General features: G+C 38.6%; 1 protein-coding gene across 1 annotated transcript in view; it reads left to right on the forward strand.

Moving 5' to 3' along the window:
- Positions 1 to 16,992, forward strand: part of FAT4 (FAT atypical cadherin 4) — a 211,982-nt gene extending 194,990 nt beyond the window's left edge. The window contains exons 15-18 of the mRNA XM_067530230.1: positions 15 to 235; positions 8,445 to 8,706; positions 12,918 to 12,920; positions 13,629 to 16,992. Of these exons, the coding sequence (XP_067386331.1) occupies positions 15 to 235; positions 8,445 to 8,706; positions 12,918 to 12,920; positions 13,629 to 15,505 (2,363 nt within the window). The 3' untranslated portion in view covers positions 15,506 to 16,992. The remainder of the gene's footprint in view (positions 1 to 14; positions 236 to 8,444; positions 8,707 to 12,917; positions 12,921 to 13,628) is intronic.
- Positions 16,993 to 19,272: the final 2,280 nt, after the last annotated feature.

Genomic DNA, 19,272 nt, shown 5'->3' on the forward strand with positions numbered 1-19,272 from the left:
GATATTTGCCCTAGATATTACTGCCGATACTGCCTTATCATTAGAAGGCAAAGGACACCTTGACTACAACATGAGCCGGAATAAGAAACGAGAGTACATGATGAAATATGGCAGTACTAGAGGTGCCATTTCAGAGCCCTTGAGTGTGAACCATTTGGAAGTGAAATTCAGGACAAGAAGCGAGAATGGAATTTTAATTCATATCCAGGAAAGCAGCAATTACACTACTGTGAAGGTAAGATTAAAGCTAATGCTGACTTGATTTGATTGGACTGCCTGCTGTGTAGTGATCTAAATCACCTCTTCTGTTGCCCTTGTCTTTTTCTTTATAAACTATTACAGCTTTGACTAATGCTGGGCGCTATTCCAGTATCTTTTATCTTCTCAATGATTCTTTCATTATTTTCCAAGATATCAGAAGGTCTTAGTGATTTTGTTTCTAATCAGTTTTGTCTAGACGCCAAGTAATGTCTACTTTAAGGCCAGCGGGAACATATTTGTTGCCATATTTGTTAACACTGATAAGTTGCACTATAGAGTGCAAACCTTTTTCCTATTGGAATTTTATGTTCTGTTTCTTTAGACACTCTCTCACCACAATGTCAGAATACCAAACAAAAGCCAGCACATTTTCATGAATTCGTACTAGCACAGTACACACAGACAATCCTATTTCAAATCCATAAAGTCATTATTTCTGGAGTTTATCTTCTCCACCAGAATGACAATGTTAAAAAGGCAAATGTGACATGATTCTGATATGTGCTGCTAAATCGGTGCTTTAAGCTCCAGGCAGTTTTTTCCAAGTGTTTAACCCTAAATAAGTTATCTTTCTCAGGAGAAACTGATGAGTTCAGTCCCTGGCTATGACTCAATCCACTTAGTCATAATTCTAAATGAGTACAGCAGTGATGCTGGCAAAGCTCTTTATTGGATAGTTGCAAGCTCCAAGTTTCCTTGACTACTGGAATTCTTTCCAATTTTTTCCCAACATTTAGAGAAACTCCTACATAAGACCACATTTTCTATGCCTCGGCCAGCATTGATATTGTCTGCTTGCCTGATTTCCATTCCTACCAGGCGTGCACAACTTTTCTGACAAAGGGGTTGCATTATCAACTTCCAAGAAATCCATAATCAATTTGCATATAATTTTACAGCATTATTGTATATAAAACAAATGCATTAAAATGTATTTTATTTTCATTATCTTTGATAAATGAATGAAAATGGACAGCTGTTTGTTTTCTAGCAATGAAAATCTGCAGGTATCTGCTTTGCTCTCAACCTGTATGTACAAAAAGAGGGCAGTAGTTAGGAGCCACATTTTATACATCCTGTGTTGCAAGTTGTGCCCTTGATTCATAACATCTGAGATCTTCTTGTTTTCAAATCTGAAAACTTGGCTTAGTGAAGACTAACTTGGTGGGAATAAATAAAATGCTTCAATTTTGCCTGCAGTGGAAATTTGGCAGGGAACCTGCATAAGCATGATTTAAAAAAAGACAAAGTAGGCTTTGGTGGTTAAAGTGCTAGCAGCTTGTTTACACTAGAACTCCCACCGTTTTTAGCAATGCTGGAGCTGCAGCACGGGTGCAGCAACAATGCACCCAGGCAGCTTCAAAGATGGATATCATCACCTGAATATGTAGGGGAGGAAAGGAGTTCTTTCCCCTACAAGGTTGGTTCCCCACCCTACCAGCCCTTCTCCCTTTCACAAGAGCTAGCTTCCTTGTACAGGGGAGAAGGGGGATGTAGCTGAGAGTCAGGAAGGCAGGACCTGCATGGAATCCCATAGTTTCCTGTTCAATGAAGGGGAGGCCATACAAGCCCTTTCCTTATGGTTCATGTGCACTACTACTGACCAGCAGACCTACTCTCCCATCCCTGGGCTTAGTGTAGGGCTGCTTTTTGTTTATTTGTTTGGGGTGGGGGGTTGATTGGGGTTTTTGGTTTTTTTGGAGGGGGGATCAGCTGTATTCATGGTGCTAGTTGCCTTCTGAAGACTGGGAAGGAATTTTTCCCTCATTGACAGATTGGGCAGGGCAAGGTGGGGAATTTTTTTGCTTTCCCACAACAGCCCAAGGACCTGGTGGGTAGGACCATTGGTATGATTCAAGTTGTTGCAACGTGGCAGGTGCTCAGTGAAGGCACCTTCCGCTAGGGGGTCTAGTTCCCTGATAAACTGGAATTAGAAGTTGATTTAGGGGAAGGCATCACCTAAAGAACCTGGAGAACAGGATTGGGGCTCCCAGTCTCTTGTGCAGTGGGGAGAAGACCCCCTTTCTTCAGCCCCTTAACCGTCCTATGAGGGGAGGGTGGTGGGTTCCAAGTCACAGGCTGGGGACCAGCTGTGGCAGAGTGGGGGAGGCCTCTAACAAGTGGAACAGATTAAGGAAAGAATGATGACCTGCCTTGTATGATTTATTGCTGGATAGTTCCCAGATGAGTTAATAAAGTTGCATTCTAGTTAAACCACATTCCTTATGTCTTGTCTGTCTTCCTGCATGTCCAGGGCAATGAGAGATTTTCAGAACCTCTTCATGAAAATGCAGCTTGAGGATGGTCTCTGCAGTAATATCAGGCCTTACTTTTCTCAGTATGGAAGATTCTGATTTTGAGATTAAATCTTAAATCCAGATTTTTCGTTCTGGTAGTATGATGCCCTATATACTGTGGCCAAAATGTATTAATCTTGTTGGCCTGAGTTTAGGGGCCCATTGACTTCCCTGAGAATTGTAAATTCTCAGCACTTCTGAAAGTCAGGCCACTTATTTAAGTGCTTAATTTTAGTAATCTGAGTTTGAATATTTTGGCCCATCTTCAAAATTATTTGGTTACTTGATCTGTGTGACTTTTAACGTATTTGAGCAGCAAGATATTAAGCATATGGAAAAGTGGTAAAAATCTGAATATGTTTCAATATTAAAACATTTAATAAATAAGATATAATGCCTAAGTCACACCTGCTTTACTCCATTTTTATCCCATTATAACTCACTGATGTAAATGGAACCACAATGGGATAAAACTGGAGTAACACAGTGATGATTCAAGACCATCAATCTTGCAAGTATTTTCATGTATAAAAAAGTTGGAGAAATAGGTGAATTTTCATAATTAGGTTTCTCTTTATGATTCAGAGGGCTCTTTAATCTAGAAGACAAAGGCATAACAAGATCCAGTGACTCAAAGCTGAAGCTAGACAAATTCAGACTGGAAATAAGTAAAAAGTGGAGGGGGAACAGTTTGTGTAATTAATCAAAGGAGCAATTTACAAATGGGTCTGGTGAATTCTCCATCACTTGAAGTCTATAAATCAAGATTTGTTGTCTTTCAGTCAGAAATGATGGGATAAATGAAGCAGTGACTAGGTGAAATTGTATGGCCTGTATTCTACAGAAGATCAAATGATCATTATAGTCCTTTATCCCAGATGTGCAGGAAGAAAGACAAGATGTGAGTGATGTGGTTTAATTAACTTTATTAACTCATCTGGGAAGTATCCAGCAATGAATCACAGAGGGCAGGTCATCATTCCTTCCTTAATCATTTCCACCTATTTGAAAGCTGCCATCAGTCCTCCAAACCATGGTCCCATCCCATTGCTGGACCTCAACCTTACTCCCCTTGTATGAGGGTAATGGGGCGAGGTGAATGTGTTGCCTCCTCATTATATCAGACACTAGCATCCACAACCTTGTTCCACTGATTGTTTAGGGCATTCCTTCCTCTAGTTCCACTTCCAATTCATGTTCATCTGGGCACTGGACCCCTAAGGAATGAGTACCTATGTCAGACACCTGCCAAAATGAGGATCCAGCAATTCATTTGGCTGCCTCCCCTCCGCCCCATGGCCAGGTTCCCAGATAGGAAAGAAATTGTTAACTAACATTGGTTAAAAATATGTCTCCTCCCTGACTTCCCAATGTACATACCTTCAGTCCTTGTCAACCTGTGGTGTCCCCCTCTGCTGCAGCATTTCAGACCAGTTTATAATTCCCCTCAATTCCACTTACAAAATCCCGTATTGTTTTCCCCTGTGCACAGTATTCATGTCTGATAGCTGCTTCCTGGGTGCCAGAGTGTAGGAGGGACACCAGATGGTCTCAGAGCATGGCCTTCCTGTCATGCCAACACAAAATCACTTTGTCACCTCCAGGGGAACTAGCCGCCTGCCTGTAGGGCCCAATGCACAATCCTGTGTCCACAGATCTACACACCAGCTCTCAAAACCCCATTCCTTGCTCCTAAAAATTGGCTAAATAGTAAAACTAGTCATTCACACCATCGGACTGTGATTCTGAACCAGGGGATGCATGTAAATCTTGTATGCATTTGAATGCCAACACCCATTCTGTATCCTTCTAGCCCCTATTCCCCATTGGGTCTCAGATGTTACTGCTCCAATTTTAAACAAATGGGAGCCAAATGCACCACTAGGAACCCTGTCATTGTAGGCCCATTTCTCTGCTACAAAGTGGAATTTTGCGAGGTGTCTTCGTGCATTGAAGAAAGAGAGGCCCATCCCTATTCAGTCTCACTGCTATGGAAGCCCTTAATACCATGACTAGGCAAATCCCTTCCTCACCATCCTCTTGCAGCACTCTGAACTCACCTTGCCCTCCCTGATCTGTTTTTGACATCCTCAGGGTCAAGATGACCTATTGCTCCCCTGATTGTTTATCCATAATCTCCAAAGCCCTACTTAAAGTATCCCTTGCTGACTCAGGCACCTGTTCACTGACTCTAAATACTCCAAAAATGCCATCAGGAATGTAGCCTTCAACAAGGACATCTGCTGACCGCATTGGGATATCTGATGAAGAACTTGAATCAGATCTCAAAGAATCTCAATACTGTTGGGTTGTTGGGGATCCTTTGTAGGGACTTTGGATTGAGACCATCCAACTAACAACCTCCTAACCAAAAACCCACTGCAGAATCTGGGTAACTTTTCATCCTGCAGCAAAATAGAATGCCCGACAAGCAACCAGTAATGGTTGGTTATACCAGCCCCCCTGTGCAATACTGACATTATCTTATCTTCAAGAATAGGCCAAATCATAGGCAGGCCTACCCTCATCTGAAATTGATTAAATCCCCTGAAGCCCCAACATATGCCCTAGGTGCTACAGATCTTCATATTAATCCAAGAGCAGTCATGAACCATGCTTCCAAAGGACCAGCTACATCTCTTCAGGTTCCTTATTTGCCAGGTCTCAGATTCTGTCACCTGTAATCAAGACAATGTCTTGGCTATGCCATTGTCAATCCTGGGCACATGTTAGCAGTTAAACAAATATTATAAGTTAAACACACCTCATCATCCTGAGTGAACTGGAGGACATGAACCATCACCAGGTTGTCACACCAGCACTGCACCCTTTTGTTCATGAACTCCTTCCCCCATATCATCACCGCAACTAAAATGGGAAGGAATCGCAAAGCAAAATACATACATGTAAAAGAAGAATAAGAAGCTGTTCGTTCAGTAAAGGGAACTCTTAGGATATTAACAATGCAGATGGGTGATCATCGTATTTTAGATTCTGTTTGAATTTGCTTAGTGGTTCATGCTTTTCATTATAGCTCATTTGCCAGTCTCACTGCCATTTAAATAAAACCCAGAAATAGGCTCCTTCACAGTGTTATCAGTATAGACCATTTGTTTTGAGTTTAGAAATATGGTGTGGTTCAAGGAACTAGAAGCCACATTCTTTTTTCTTGATTGAAGAAGTCACAATCCAGTCTTGTCACTGGAAATTTTCTGTTTTCTGTATGCCAGTATTATATTATTTATGTGTCTGTTACTATTGGCAAATGCAATTTTAAAGAAAACTAAATACCTCTTAAGTGTAATAAATCACTAGGGAATGTATTGGTTGCTGGCAGGTAGAAGAATTATATAATGTGGCATTAGAAATTACTGCTTTGTGTTTAGTGTTTCAGTGGGCATTGTCTCATATGGTGATTTTTTTTCTTTTTGCATAAAAGACAAATGAAGAGGCAAAACCATGAGACTCTGTTCCACTCCATCTTTAAAAGACAAAATAACTAAAATGAAGAAGTAATTAAACTGTAGTAGAGTGCAAAACTTCACATCATATAAAAACCACTAATGAGTTTTTAAGAATACTTTTGAATCTAGCAAACAGTGTTGGTTTTTTGGTTATAGTCTATGTGACTGACATGCCAAATGTGGGATTCTCTTTGTATTGAGTGATACTTCAGGCATGGGTTTGCAAAAACAATACCACCCTTTCTGTTTTTGCAGAGCTTTATTAAAGACATTCTAAACCAAACATTTTCTGATGCTCTGATTTGCTGTGAAGTTTTCTACAGAGGTATATATTAATCACTTTTATTCTGTCAGACTTATCAGGTAGATCTAGAAAATGAACTTGACCCAAGTGGCAAAATGTGCTAGGTACATTTTAGTCCATTGAGCAGTCATTCAGTTCAAGACATGCGCATGTTCTGACAGCTGTGATGGAGCTAATCACAATTGATGAACCAAAACTTTTCAACCTGTATCATGCATTATTTCTTTCATGAAATTAGAATACTCGTGTACTTAACAGTTTCTAGAAACTGGAGTACCCACACTTCGTCTCACAATTCCGATCGTATAACTTTATTTTTCATGGAAATAACTGTATTATGCTTAAGGAACTTCATAAACGCTATCGGTGTCTATACTTTCCCATGCAGTGTTGTAGACATGTTGGTCCCAGGATATTAGAGAGATAAGGTGGGTGAGGTAATATCTTTCATTAGACAAACTTCTGTTGGTGAGAGAGACAAGCTTTTGAGCTCCCACAGAGCCATGTGAAGAGCACAAACCTACCTCAAGCAAAGCATCCTATAAACAAGGGAGGAAAAGAGCAGAATTCTCCATGAAGTTTAATAGTGCTTTGCCAATCTATTAACCTGAGAGATGCGCAAACACTATAGCAGTGGAGACCAGTAAAAAACTCTAAAAGAAATAGATATCAGGGTATACTGCTGTATCACAATACTCAAGCTGATCCATTGTGTAACTTAGAGAATTGTAAGGCAGATGCTTTCAGACCCCAACAGAAGAAAAGTTTTGGAATAATTGACTACCTGCTACTCCCAATGTCTACTTATTACTATACTTGACCTATAGAGCAACTAGGTGCATTGCATTCTTGAATGAAGTTGTTAGGGCCAAGCCAGGGATATGGCTAATTGTTTTGCTGAAATCCCGGTGAAATTACTTGAGAGTCTAGGGTATAATTTTCATAGATAATGAAAAAGACTTCAGTCACATTTAGTGGCTTCACCCACCAGGATTGCCCAAATTAGGACTATGAAATAAATTTGCAGTCTGTATAAGGAGACTTTGTTTTTCTAAGTTATTGATATTAGTTTCCAGTGCTACCTACAATGTGACAGACACTTTCCAAATATAACAGAACCATTGGTCTTGCTCCAAAAACCTTTTATTCTGAAATAAATAAATTTTAATAAAACAGAGAGGAGAGACTGTGTATAGGGGAAATGGCAACAGCAAACATAAGGATGTCCTTTCCACTCTGCCAGTAGTGCCAGTTCTCTGCTCCATATGTCCACTTCTCTCACAACCGTTTTAGTGACTTTTTTCACACCTCCCACTGAGCTTGGGTCATCCTCCCTAAACCACCAATGTCTTTTAATTCAGACCCTTCCCTGATGCCCATTAGAAGCAAGTCAGTAAATTTTAGTATTGAGACAAGGAAATTTGAACCATCTAGTTATGCATGCGTCTAAACTGTGTAATCAGATGATTTTGATCTTTCCTCATCCCATCTGCCCCTAGCTGACTGTTATCCTTACTTGCTGTCATAATGAAAACTAGATGTATACTTTCTGAGGCAGGAACAGTGTCTGTCGGTTCTGAAAAGCACTGAGCCACTTATAATAAAAAAGAAGGCACTCAGCTGTACTTACCCATAAACATGTTTTGTTCAATGGACCTTAGAGCATTTGATCAATGGACTTTTAATGGAATATCAGTCAGATGCCAATCAGTTTGGCAAAAACAAAAATTTCTCCTAAGAAAAATTGTTCCCCTTATTGAATTTTTTCGCAAGAACATATAAGATACTATTGACTAAATCCAACTATCTAGCCTTGTACCAGAAATGACGACTTTATATCATGTGACTTTCCTGTATATTAATGCAAAATAATTTGTTTTTAAAAGACAAAAAAAAAAATGGAATCTCACTAAAAATAAATTCAGGTGGCTACATACATAAGGATCATTTATCTGTGTGACTAAAATGGGCAGTGCTTTTTTTTTTTTTTTCCTTTATAACAGTTAAATCGTTTGGATTATGATGATCAAATGGTATCCAGAGGCATTGTGTTTTATTTATGATGCATTGTTATCATTTTAATAATACATAATTTACCCTTTTCCAATGTCTTTATAGATAAAGAGCGGCAAAGTGCATTATGTCTCTGATGCTGGAGTTGCTGGAAAAGTGGAGAGGAATATTCCTGAAGTTTACACTGCAGATGGTCAATGGCATTCCCTTCTTATTGAAAAGAACGGATCTGCTACCATTCTATCCATTGACAAGACCTACAATAGAGAGATTCTCCATGTCACACAAGACTTTGGAGGACTTAATGTTCTTACAGTTTCTCTTGGAGGAATCCCACTAAGCCAAGCATCCAGAAGCACAGACACAGGTAAAAAAAAGAATGCATATACATATACACAGTACATATATATATATACAGTATATCTCCCAAAAACATCACCCTGACAGGAATGAATTATATAGATATGTAACACTGATCACATTTACACCTGAGTCCTCAAATAGGTGTCCCATTTACTAAATGTTTTTTTAAAAAATATTGTAGGGATTATTACTAGGCCAAATCCTACAGACCTGTATCAGGAAAACTTCCCGTTCAGATCAATGATAGTTTTGCCTGAGTATGGACTGTAAGATTTGGCCTTTTAGTATATATTTTAATTTATTACTGTTTTGAAAGGAATGTGTTTAGTTTTTGAAGGATCAAAAATGCGTAATACTGTAAAGTGCTCAAATATGTCATTGCCATGTTTCTCTTTTTTTCTCTTTAATCTGAGACAGTGAATAAATCATATTATTTTCCTAATATCAGTTGAAATATTCTTACTTTACCGCAAATTTTGCAAATCCAGGCAAAGGTTTTACACAGGTAAATGAGAATTTTGCCTAAGTAGGGGTTTGGTAAGAACTGCAGAATTTGGCCTGTCATTAATGCGATTACAATGATTTCTGAAACTCCAACTTCCTTCTGCTTTCAGAAATAAATCTTTCTCTTTCTTCATCTGAGAAACAGAAACTAAGTTCAATAAGAAACACCCTCTTCACGATGTAAAACTGTTGAGAAGTAGTTCTGTCCCCTTTGAGAGTTAAATTGACAGACTCTGGCAATAGAACTGGACAACTTTTTAGCTGATATTCTCCTTGTGATAAGAAAATATAGAAATGATTTTTAACTGCAGACTGTGAGGTATGCCAGGCTGAGCAGACATATGTTTAAAAATCAGTCTTCATATTGAAAACCTGACTAACTCAAAGGATTATCACCAGATAAAGGAATTTGACTGTTGCAAGTTAATGCTTTTTTTTTTCCAGGATCCTATGTAAACAATGACTTCCACTCATGGTGACTTGTTGCAAGATGTGGTGTGAAATCACATGCATGCCATGCCTCACCCCATCCTTTTTTACATATGTATTTTATGACAAGCTACAGTCTATGCATTAAAAAAATAGAGACATTTGTAGCAAGGCAGGAATAAAGAAAAATGAGGACAGTAACTCCTAACATACTGACTGATGGAGAAATAAACAAATTATGAGTCTGGCTTGCATTAGGAATGCACAGTCCAAAATTTTTTCTTATATTTTAATATTGGATTACACTGTGTATGATTTACCAAAGATTTACAAAGGGGGGTTATAAAACTCTATGTGAACTCAGCTGATCAAAAATATCTGAAGGACTAGGAGAGACAGACAAAAACATACACGGGTGGCAGCCCCCGAGATATGAAACTAGTAAACCCAAGTAGACCTGACAAAATCACAATCGCTGCAGATCATATGTCTGCTAGAAATAGACCACCAGGAATGAAGCAAATCCTCCCTTTTACCTAACCTAACCCTAAATCCTCAATTTCCCCTCTATTCAGATATATAAAAATAGAAGAAAATGAATATTAGAGCCATGATGAAAGAAAACACTGTTCTTTCACAAAAGAAACCTATCACTGCCATGCCACAGGATGAGCATGCATGTGAAACTTGGCAGTATCTTTTGTTCCTTCGCACCATGTGACTTGCATTTCTGATCACAACATATTTGATATTGAAAACCGCTAATCTCTCATTTCTGCCATCAGAGAGTGTTCAGTCTTTAAAACAGTGTCCTTTAAAATCTAAAAATCAATCCTGCCGTCCAGTGTGCCTTGACTACATCTGCTATTTCATAGCAGAGTCAATATTCCTAGCATTTACCTCCAAGCTGGGCATCTTTAAAGAGTCCTCCACAATTTATAGTGATGTTAGTATAAATATTTGCAATCTATCATCTCCACCCATAATATTTACATATGTTGAAACTTTCTCAGACATCAATAATGAATGAAAAGTTTACTCCTTTTCTATTGTTTGTAATTTCAAACTGCAATATTTCATCATTCGAGTGGCACACCATATTGTTTTCCTTCCTTCTCAAGCATTTTTGTTATATTCTATAAGATGCAGTTTGTTTTTAAATAGCTTCCTGCAAACAAGCCATCACACAAATGCATTCTAGAGACAATCAATCCTCAGGAGAAAAGGAAGGTTTTAAGGTGAGATTTAAAGTTTTGCTGTGACTCAGTGACTTAGAGTTGAGGAGAGAGTTCCGGATAGATGTTAGTGAAAGAATTATTCTCCCATCACCACCCAAACATTGAAAGCTACAGAGAGGAGACAGAGAGAAAGCTAAAATTGGAGTTGTAGAATAAGTATGTAGCTGGATATTCAGACTCAAATTTTCAGAATTGGGCAAGCACATAGTATTACAACAACTGTTTGTGCGTTCACAGTAATTGGGAGTGTAAATTATGGATGCCATAGCCTGGAGTAAAGGTCAGTGAAAAGCTTCACTGCCCCAAGAATGTGCTGGAAAGGAATGAGTCTCAGGAAAGCACAATCCCTCCCTGAGCTCCTGTATGCAAAGAGGAAGAGTGCAGCTTGCTGTCACTACCCTCCTTTCGGGGGTATTTGTTCTCTTCAAGACACAACGGCCAGGGAGAATTTAGCCCTGTGTGCTTTCACAATTCTGAAAACCTGGATCACAATTAAGAGACGGGTGTTAGATCGGAACCATGAAAAGTTTTGAAATAGGTCATTGTTAGATTCAGAGACATAAAACCATGAACATCCTGCTTCCTAAAGCAATAAAGGTGAGGACACTGGCTATAGCATAATGGAACATTTACAGTTTAAAGAATGGGACACTAGGAAGACTACAGAAAAATGAATTGCATTAGACAAGCCAGAACTTTGTTGAGCCATGAATAAGGACTTCAACAAAGCCAAGGTCAAGGTAAGGGTGATAGGCAGATTTAGAGACAAGGGGAAAGTCAGAGAAAAGGGAGGTCTGAGATCATGGATGACATGAAGATGTGTGGCTTTAAGAATAACCTCTGTTGTAAATTAAGGCTGTAGAACACATGTTGAAATTCCTTTTGGGGACTTTAAATACTGATTGTCTGAACTATGCTCTTGCATTTTTTTTTACCAGGGAGTGAATTTATAAATTTGATTTCACTCCAGTTTTTAGCCTATGTGCATTCCTGGCAAGATTAGGGATGGTTTCCGTATAAAGTCACCGGACATGGTAACCCCAGTTGCATAATCAAGTCTTTAATGAAAGGGGTCTGTAATCTGATAATGAATTTGGTGAATTTAGAGGATAGATGTGTAGAAAATGTATGCTTCCCTGAAATTCAACCATCCATTGATTACTTAGTACTTTAGCATAATCATTTTGTTTCCATGGAAAGCTAAATTAGACTAAAGATCTGAAAATATAACCCTTAAGCTGCATCTTGGTGGGTCACAGCACATTTTAGAGACTCAGGCTACAGTCACAAAAATATTCATTTGTATTTGAAAGCTCACATGTAATCTTGTCACCGGGCGACAGAAATGTGTATGTTTGCAAATGCCTTTTTTAATCTGAAACTCTTTTTTTCTCTTGGTGGGAGCTTTATTTCCAAGCTAAAAAACTTGCAGGAGATAATTCCCAAACAAAAATGGGTCTTTATACTATGCAATGTATGTTAAACTTTTATATTTAAAAAAATCTTAAAAACTGAGTTCAAATTTTCAAACTTGGGTGCCTATACCTTTATTTTAGGCACCTAAATAAAAATGGCCTGATTTTTCAGACATATTGAAGGCACTGAGAGCGGGGGATAATCAGCGTTTTTCTGTGCTTCTGAAAAAAAGGCCATTTATTTCAGCATCTAAATGTGACTTTAGATGCCTTTGGGATGCAGGTTTGAAAATTTTGACTTAAGCATGCTTTTGTTAACTTGGGGTTTTGAACTTGATTAATAAAATCTTAAACTCTCTCAAACTCCTTATTTAGCACTTTAAAAAAAAAAAAAAAAAAGGCGTTTGCAAGATGCTTTGAAATCATTTATAAAGTTTCTATTCCAAGAGAAGAGTGTTCAGAACTCCTTTCTTGTCATTATCATCCCTCACTTTTTGTACACAGTATGTGAAAAGTATTTATTTTTAAAAAATGCAACTAAAGGTGTCTGGGAAAAGTTTTGCAAGATGGTCTTTGAAATGGTCCTTCTTTATTTAACCTTGTTGTTGCTCCTTAACACTTTCTCAAAGCAGGTTTCAGTGCTTGCTTCATTTGCAGTGACAGTGAGATTTTTATCAAAAAGTTTATGAGCAAATGACTCATTAAATACTGTAGCCAAATAGCTACCAAAAGAAAGAAAGTTCTTAAAATTTGAGACTGAATGTGAGAAGGCCCTGGACCCGATCTTTATGTCAGTTACACTGATGCAAAGCTGCAGGAACTCCAGTGAATTCAATGGCTTATTCCAGATTGATATCAGTGTAACTGAGATAATTATCTATTCACGTAAATGAAACACAAAATATTTTTAAAGCTAAAATCATTGGGACATATTGTACCCTCAGTCACACCCTTGTAATGCCACTGAAATCAGTAAGGTTTCATGAGTGCAGTTAAGAGCATAACTTAGCCTACCAATTTACACTTTCAGGAGACACTGCATGCTGATTAAAGCTACTTCAGTAAATAAAGGTTATTGGGTTATCCAAAATGCTGCTTTTAATGTTGGTCCTTTACAAAACTACCGGGACAGTTGCATCATAAGGGTTGAGTATACACTGTATTATTAATAATGTTGATCTTTCTTGGCTGTTTTCTACAGATCATAAGTTTGTTCACCTTGCATAGTGTGGCTATTCTGCAAGATTCCTTTTTGTCAGTGAACACTGGAATTTTGTTCAGACTGTGTGGACACTCTATCTTGAGATACCAAAGTAACTGTTGTTGTTCTTTTTCCCTAGGTTTTGATGGCTGTATTGCCTATGTGAAATACTGTGGAGAAAACCTTCCTTTCAGCGGAAAGCACAGCATCGCTACCATATCCAAAACGGACCCCTCTGTGAAGATTGGCTGCCGAGGTCCCAACGTTTGTGCCAGCAATCCATGCTGGGGCGAATTAATGTGCATTAACCAGTGGTATGCATATAAATGTGTCCCTCCGGGATCCTGTGCCTCTAACCCTTGCCAGAACGGTGGTAGCTGTGAACCTGGCATGCATTCTGGATTTACCTGCAGCTGTCCTGAATCATACACAGGAAGAACATGTGAGATGGTAGTGGCTTGTCTGGGTATCCTGTGTGCCCAGGGACATGTGTGCAAGGGTGGAATCAATGGAGGACACATATGTGTCCCTTACCCTCACCCTGCCGAGCTCTCTCTGCCACTCTGGGCTGTTCCTGCCATTGTTGGCAGTTGTGCTACAGTTCTTGCTCTGCTTGTCCTTAGCCTGATCCTCTGTAATCAGTGCAGGGGAAAAAAGACAAAAGTGCCCAAAGAAGAAAAGAAAACAAAGGAAAAGAAGAAAAAAGGGAGTGAGAATGTTGCATTTGATGATCCTGACAACATTCCACCCTATGGAGATGACATGACTGTCAGGAAGCAGCCTGAAGGGAACCCTAAACCTGATATAATTGAAAGAGAAAACCCATACCTCATCTATGATGAGACAGACATACCCCATAATGCAGAGACTATACCCAGTGCCCCTCTGGCTTCCCCTGAACCTGAGATAGAGCACTATGACATTGAAAATGCAAGCAGTATTGCTCCGTCAGATGCAGACATCATTCAGCACTACAAGCAGTTCCGGAGCCACACGCCCAAATTCTCTATCCAGAGGCATAGCCCACTAGGCTTTGCAAGGCAATCCCCAATGCCACTGGGAGCAAGCAGCTTGACTTACCAACCTTCGTACAGTCAGGGACTAAGGACGACTTCCTTAAGCCACGCTGCATGCCCTACTCCCAACCCTTTGTCTCGTCACAGTCCTGCTCCATTCTCCAAGTCATCAGCTTTCTACAGAAATAGTCCAGCAAGGGAACTGCATCTTTCAATAAGAGAAGGGAGTCCTTTGGAGATGCACAATGATGTCTGCCAGCCTGGCATTTTTAACTATGCCACTAGACTAGGGAGAAGAAGTAAGAGTCCCCAGACCATGGCAACTCATGGTTCCAGACCAGGAAGTCGCCTAAAGCAACCAATAGGACAGATTCCTCTGGAGACTGCTCCTCCTGTAGGACTGTCTATTGAAGAGGTGGAGAGACTTAACACTCCTCGTCCAAGAAATCCAAGCATCTGTAGTGCTGATCATGGAAGGTCTTCTTCAGAGGAGGACTGCAGAAGGCCACTGTCTAGAACGAGAAATCCAGCTGATGGTATTCCAGCTCCAGAATCATCATCTGATAGTGACTCCCATGAGTCTTTCACTTGCTCAGAAATGGAGTATGACAGGGACAAGCCCATGGTGTACACTTCCAGAATGCCCAAATTATCTCAAGTCAATGAGTCAGATGCAGATGATGAAGACAATTATGGGACTAGGCTGAAGCCTAGGAGGTACCCTGGCCGGAGAGCTGAGGGTGGGCCTGTGGGTGCACAAGCAACAACATCTAATGTTGCTGAGAACACACTGCCCATAAAGCTTGGACAGCAAACTGGAAATTTCAACTGGGACAACCTTTTGAACTGGGGCCCAGGTTTTGGACATTATGTGGATGTTTTTAAAGATTTGGCATCACTCCCAGAAAAAGCAGCAGCAGCAGCAAACACAAATGAAGAGAGCAAAGGTGGTACAACAAAGCCCGTTTCCAAAGATGGGGAAGCAGAACAATATGTATAGACCTCATATACTGGCATTCTCAAAATGCAAAATCATGGAACAGTTAAACCATTGTATGGTTGTAGATAAGTGAAAGTCAGCATCTTAAGCCCAGGCCAGTGTGGTTGGAGGAGACTTTTAAAAATAATAACCATTATGCTGCTGAAATAGACTTAAAACATTTTTTTTTAATTTAATTATGCTTGGGTGAATTTATTTCTCCTGCATGCATTGTATTTTAAAAACAAGACATTCAGCATGCAGCATTTGAAAAGGGTTTCCTATTTACCATTGTTTGGTTTGTGATTTTTAAATTAATAATGCTTTGATCTGAAAATGAGCTCAGATGTTTTTATTGTGGGGAGTGTGTGTATTGTCTCCAATTTAATAACTTGTTCTGCAATGCAAGAGTATTGAGGATTTCATTTCCCTTGAGAGGCGCATGGAAGAAGGAGGGTGAATGAAGGAATTATACTGTTAGAGTCTCTCAGAAAATATACCTACCACATCCTGCATTTCCTCTATGTGTAAACTATAAGGAAGAAATAAGCTTGAGTAATTGCTGGCAACAGTGCTGTAAGTTTTATCCATACAAGAGGTGCTAGAAGTGGCTCAACCTGTCCAGCACTTTAGGATTTTTTTTTCTTTGACAAAGTTGTGTGAGAGCTTCTGAATCCCCATGAAATATTTTTCGATGCCTATCCCCTACTCTTGTCCTCCTTCCAATGCTTCCAACTGGCATGAAATTATTGGAAGTTGTCAGATCAAACAGATAGTCTAGTCTAGAGAGGCCGCACAGTCTAGTGGATTGAGACACCAGGAACTCCTGAGTTCTAATCTCAGCTCAGCCATTGGTCAAATCATTCAATCTCTCAAAGTATCGGTTTGCCCATCTGTACAATGGGGGCATGATGATAATAATACTTACTTGCCTAACTCACAGGGGTGTTGTGAGGATTAATTAGTTAACATCTATAATATGCTTAGATGTCATAAAGCACTATAAGAATTATTATTAAAGCACTGCCTAGCCTATGTGACCTTGGAATGGCATTTTCTGCATTACATAATTTTCTATGACAGAAAGTTTTGAAGAATTATTTATTGTATAGAAAAAAATTACTGCACTCTAGCATTTTGGAGCTGATATGAGGGAAAACTCCTAGTAGACTCACTTACAGTAGCTTATTGTTTGTCCCAAATCCCCGAAAGTTTGTAGGTTAAATAGAAATTCACAAAACCTTTCACGTGTTCATGCAAATCTGAAGATCCTATTGTACTGTGTGAAGACTTTTTTTTTTTTTTTTACCTAAACTGTGTTTTTGATATCAATATTTTCCTATGCTGAATAGTTTTCTTATTTTCAGGGAAGGTAAGAAAAATACTTTTTTTTACATTTGTTACTTATGTAACATCCATATTTTCCACCTTTTGATAAAATTGTAACATACTGTATGCTTTCTACTTGTAAATGCCAATAATAGAATTAAAATATTTATTTAAAAAGTTTAGTGCGTATCATTGGAAATATTTCTTATTTCTCTCTCTCACTCTCTCTTTCTTTTCTTCCCTTGATACTCTTTTTACCAATTTTTCCATGGCATATGGTTTTAAGAATAAATAGTATTATTGGCCTAGAACACATATGACAGTGTTCTATCATGCTGAATGCCATATTAATTCTTCTCCACTAAGTATTGAGCTATTCCTTTTATAATGCAATTTTCATATTTTTGGTATAATGTCAGCCAGGGACAGAACCTAAATAATTAATTACACTGGCTTTCTATAGGACTGGCAGAGAGCACAGTGAAAGGAATCACATGCATTTGTTGTGTGGAAGAAATTCATCGTGATGCAGACAGTCAGCACAAGACTATACACCACTTTAAATCCCACTTAAGTTTTGTGCTGGGCTTTTGCAATGGGGTGCTTTTCAACCAGTGGGAGAGAACGATTCACCTCAGACACTAGCTTCTCCTTCTCGCATTACAGGAGTGTTATTAATGTTTTCAGAAAGGAGAGGCATTCATCTTTCCTAGGGAAATGGAAAGCAGTAAGGAAGGTATTTTTGGGGCTCGGAGAGAAGTTCAAAAGGATCCTCTGGCCTTAAATAAAAAAAGCTGCTGCTTTACACCAAATAAGCTTGTAGACAGATTTCTAATAATAATTTAATAACCATTTTACACTGCGGTGTACCACTTTGGGGTATATATATAAGTAGCTATATATCTTTATATACACTCATCCATGATTTCCATCTTCATTGAAGTCCCAACCTTTCTGCAGTCTAGACAAAAGGAGTGTATGAGAAAGAAAAATCTTTGAAAAAGTGTTATTTGAGCAAAGAACTATGAAGTTTTTATATTTATAAAAGAATAAATCAAACTTTTGAAACCTACTTAAATTTAAGTCAGTTAAGGATAATATAAGGCAGGGAAAACTTAAGGCTCTTAGTGTGAGAGGTGAGGTTGGAATGCATAATTTGTCAGGGTGGACTAGTTATCTTTCTCTTTTCTTTGGAGAACTTAAGCCAATGATAAATAGTTACATACAAAGAACAACAACTAAAGTTTTCATATGCATTACTGTATTTGTTTTAGATTTATTGGCCATCTTGTGTTTGATCTGACAAAGGGGAGTTAACACACTCTTTTGGCTAAATATGCTGCTGTTTTCAAGTTATCGCCCAACAGTCAAAGCACTCAGCAGAAGATAACAGGCCAGAACAGTACACATTTGTATATAAGTAGTTACATCTGAAATAACAGGAGATCCACAAATGATTTCTCAGTCTGAAAATTTTCTGTAATTAAACATCTGTCAAAAAGCTGCATGTTTGGTTTGAGTATTATCCTCTAATACCGACTGTACCAGATGCAAGCAGTGATTTTAACAACACATGAACGCTTCAGTGAACAAAATCTTTTGAAATTAACACTAAACATATTGAGACGTGCATTATACCAGTTAAAAACTCTCAGATTATCAGTTTATTTTGTTACATGGAAATAATATACAATGTGGGTTTACTCTACATTGATGGCATTCCTTTAATGTGGTTTCAGTCTACACATTTGTAGTGCATTAATCTAAACACCCTTTTCACATTGTCTGTGATGAACCAAAACATATATTTTATTATTTACTGATTTCCTTGTGATTCCCTGTTTCTGATCCTCAGATAAAAGCAAATAGATGTTTATGATACCTCATCCCCTAATCAAAGTTTACTCAGATAACCAGATACTCTCACCAAGTCCTAGAGTACACTCAAATGCTCTCATTCAGGAGACTACAACTTCAAATGTACATACACACATGCTGCTGAATAGTAAAAATACCTTTTACACAAGGATAGTTTTTCTGTATGCTAATGTCCACCAGTGTGAACTGATAACATGTAACTCCTGTAGATTTGATTAACAGGTCGTAGCCAGTCACTTCAGACTGGTGGGCTAAAGATGCAAAAAACACCTTTTAAGGTAAAATTCTGCTTTTTCATGACATGTTCACCTCTGAGGCAATCACTCTATTTTATTATACACATAGAGAACTCATATCAGTCTATATTATGCTAGTGATTTATGAGCAGAATTGAACTGATATTACCAGAGAGTTTTTGCCTAGAAATCTGTAGCACATTGTGTGCAAGTCATAGATGATTGAGTGGAAACAAAATAATCTCCATCATTGTCCATTCCCCCTCACATCATAAAAAATCAAGGTCATAATTCTTTAAGCACTTATGTTTGTCAATAACTTTACACACAGGAGCATTTCCATTG

This window comes from Emydura macquarii, unplaced genomic scaffold (assembly GCF_026122565.2).
Source record: "Emydura macquarii macquarii isolate MOO-44397 ecotype Brisbane River unplaced genomic scaffold, CSIRO-AGI_Emac_v2 contig_3044, whole genome shotgun sequence".
Taxonomy (NCBI): domain Eukaryota; kingdom Metazoa; phylum Chordata; order Testudines; family Chelidae; genus Emydura; species Emydura macquarii.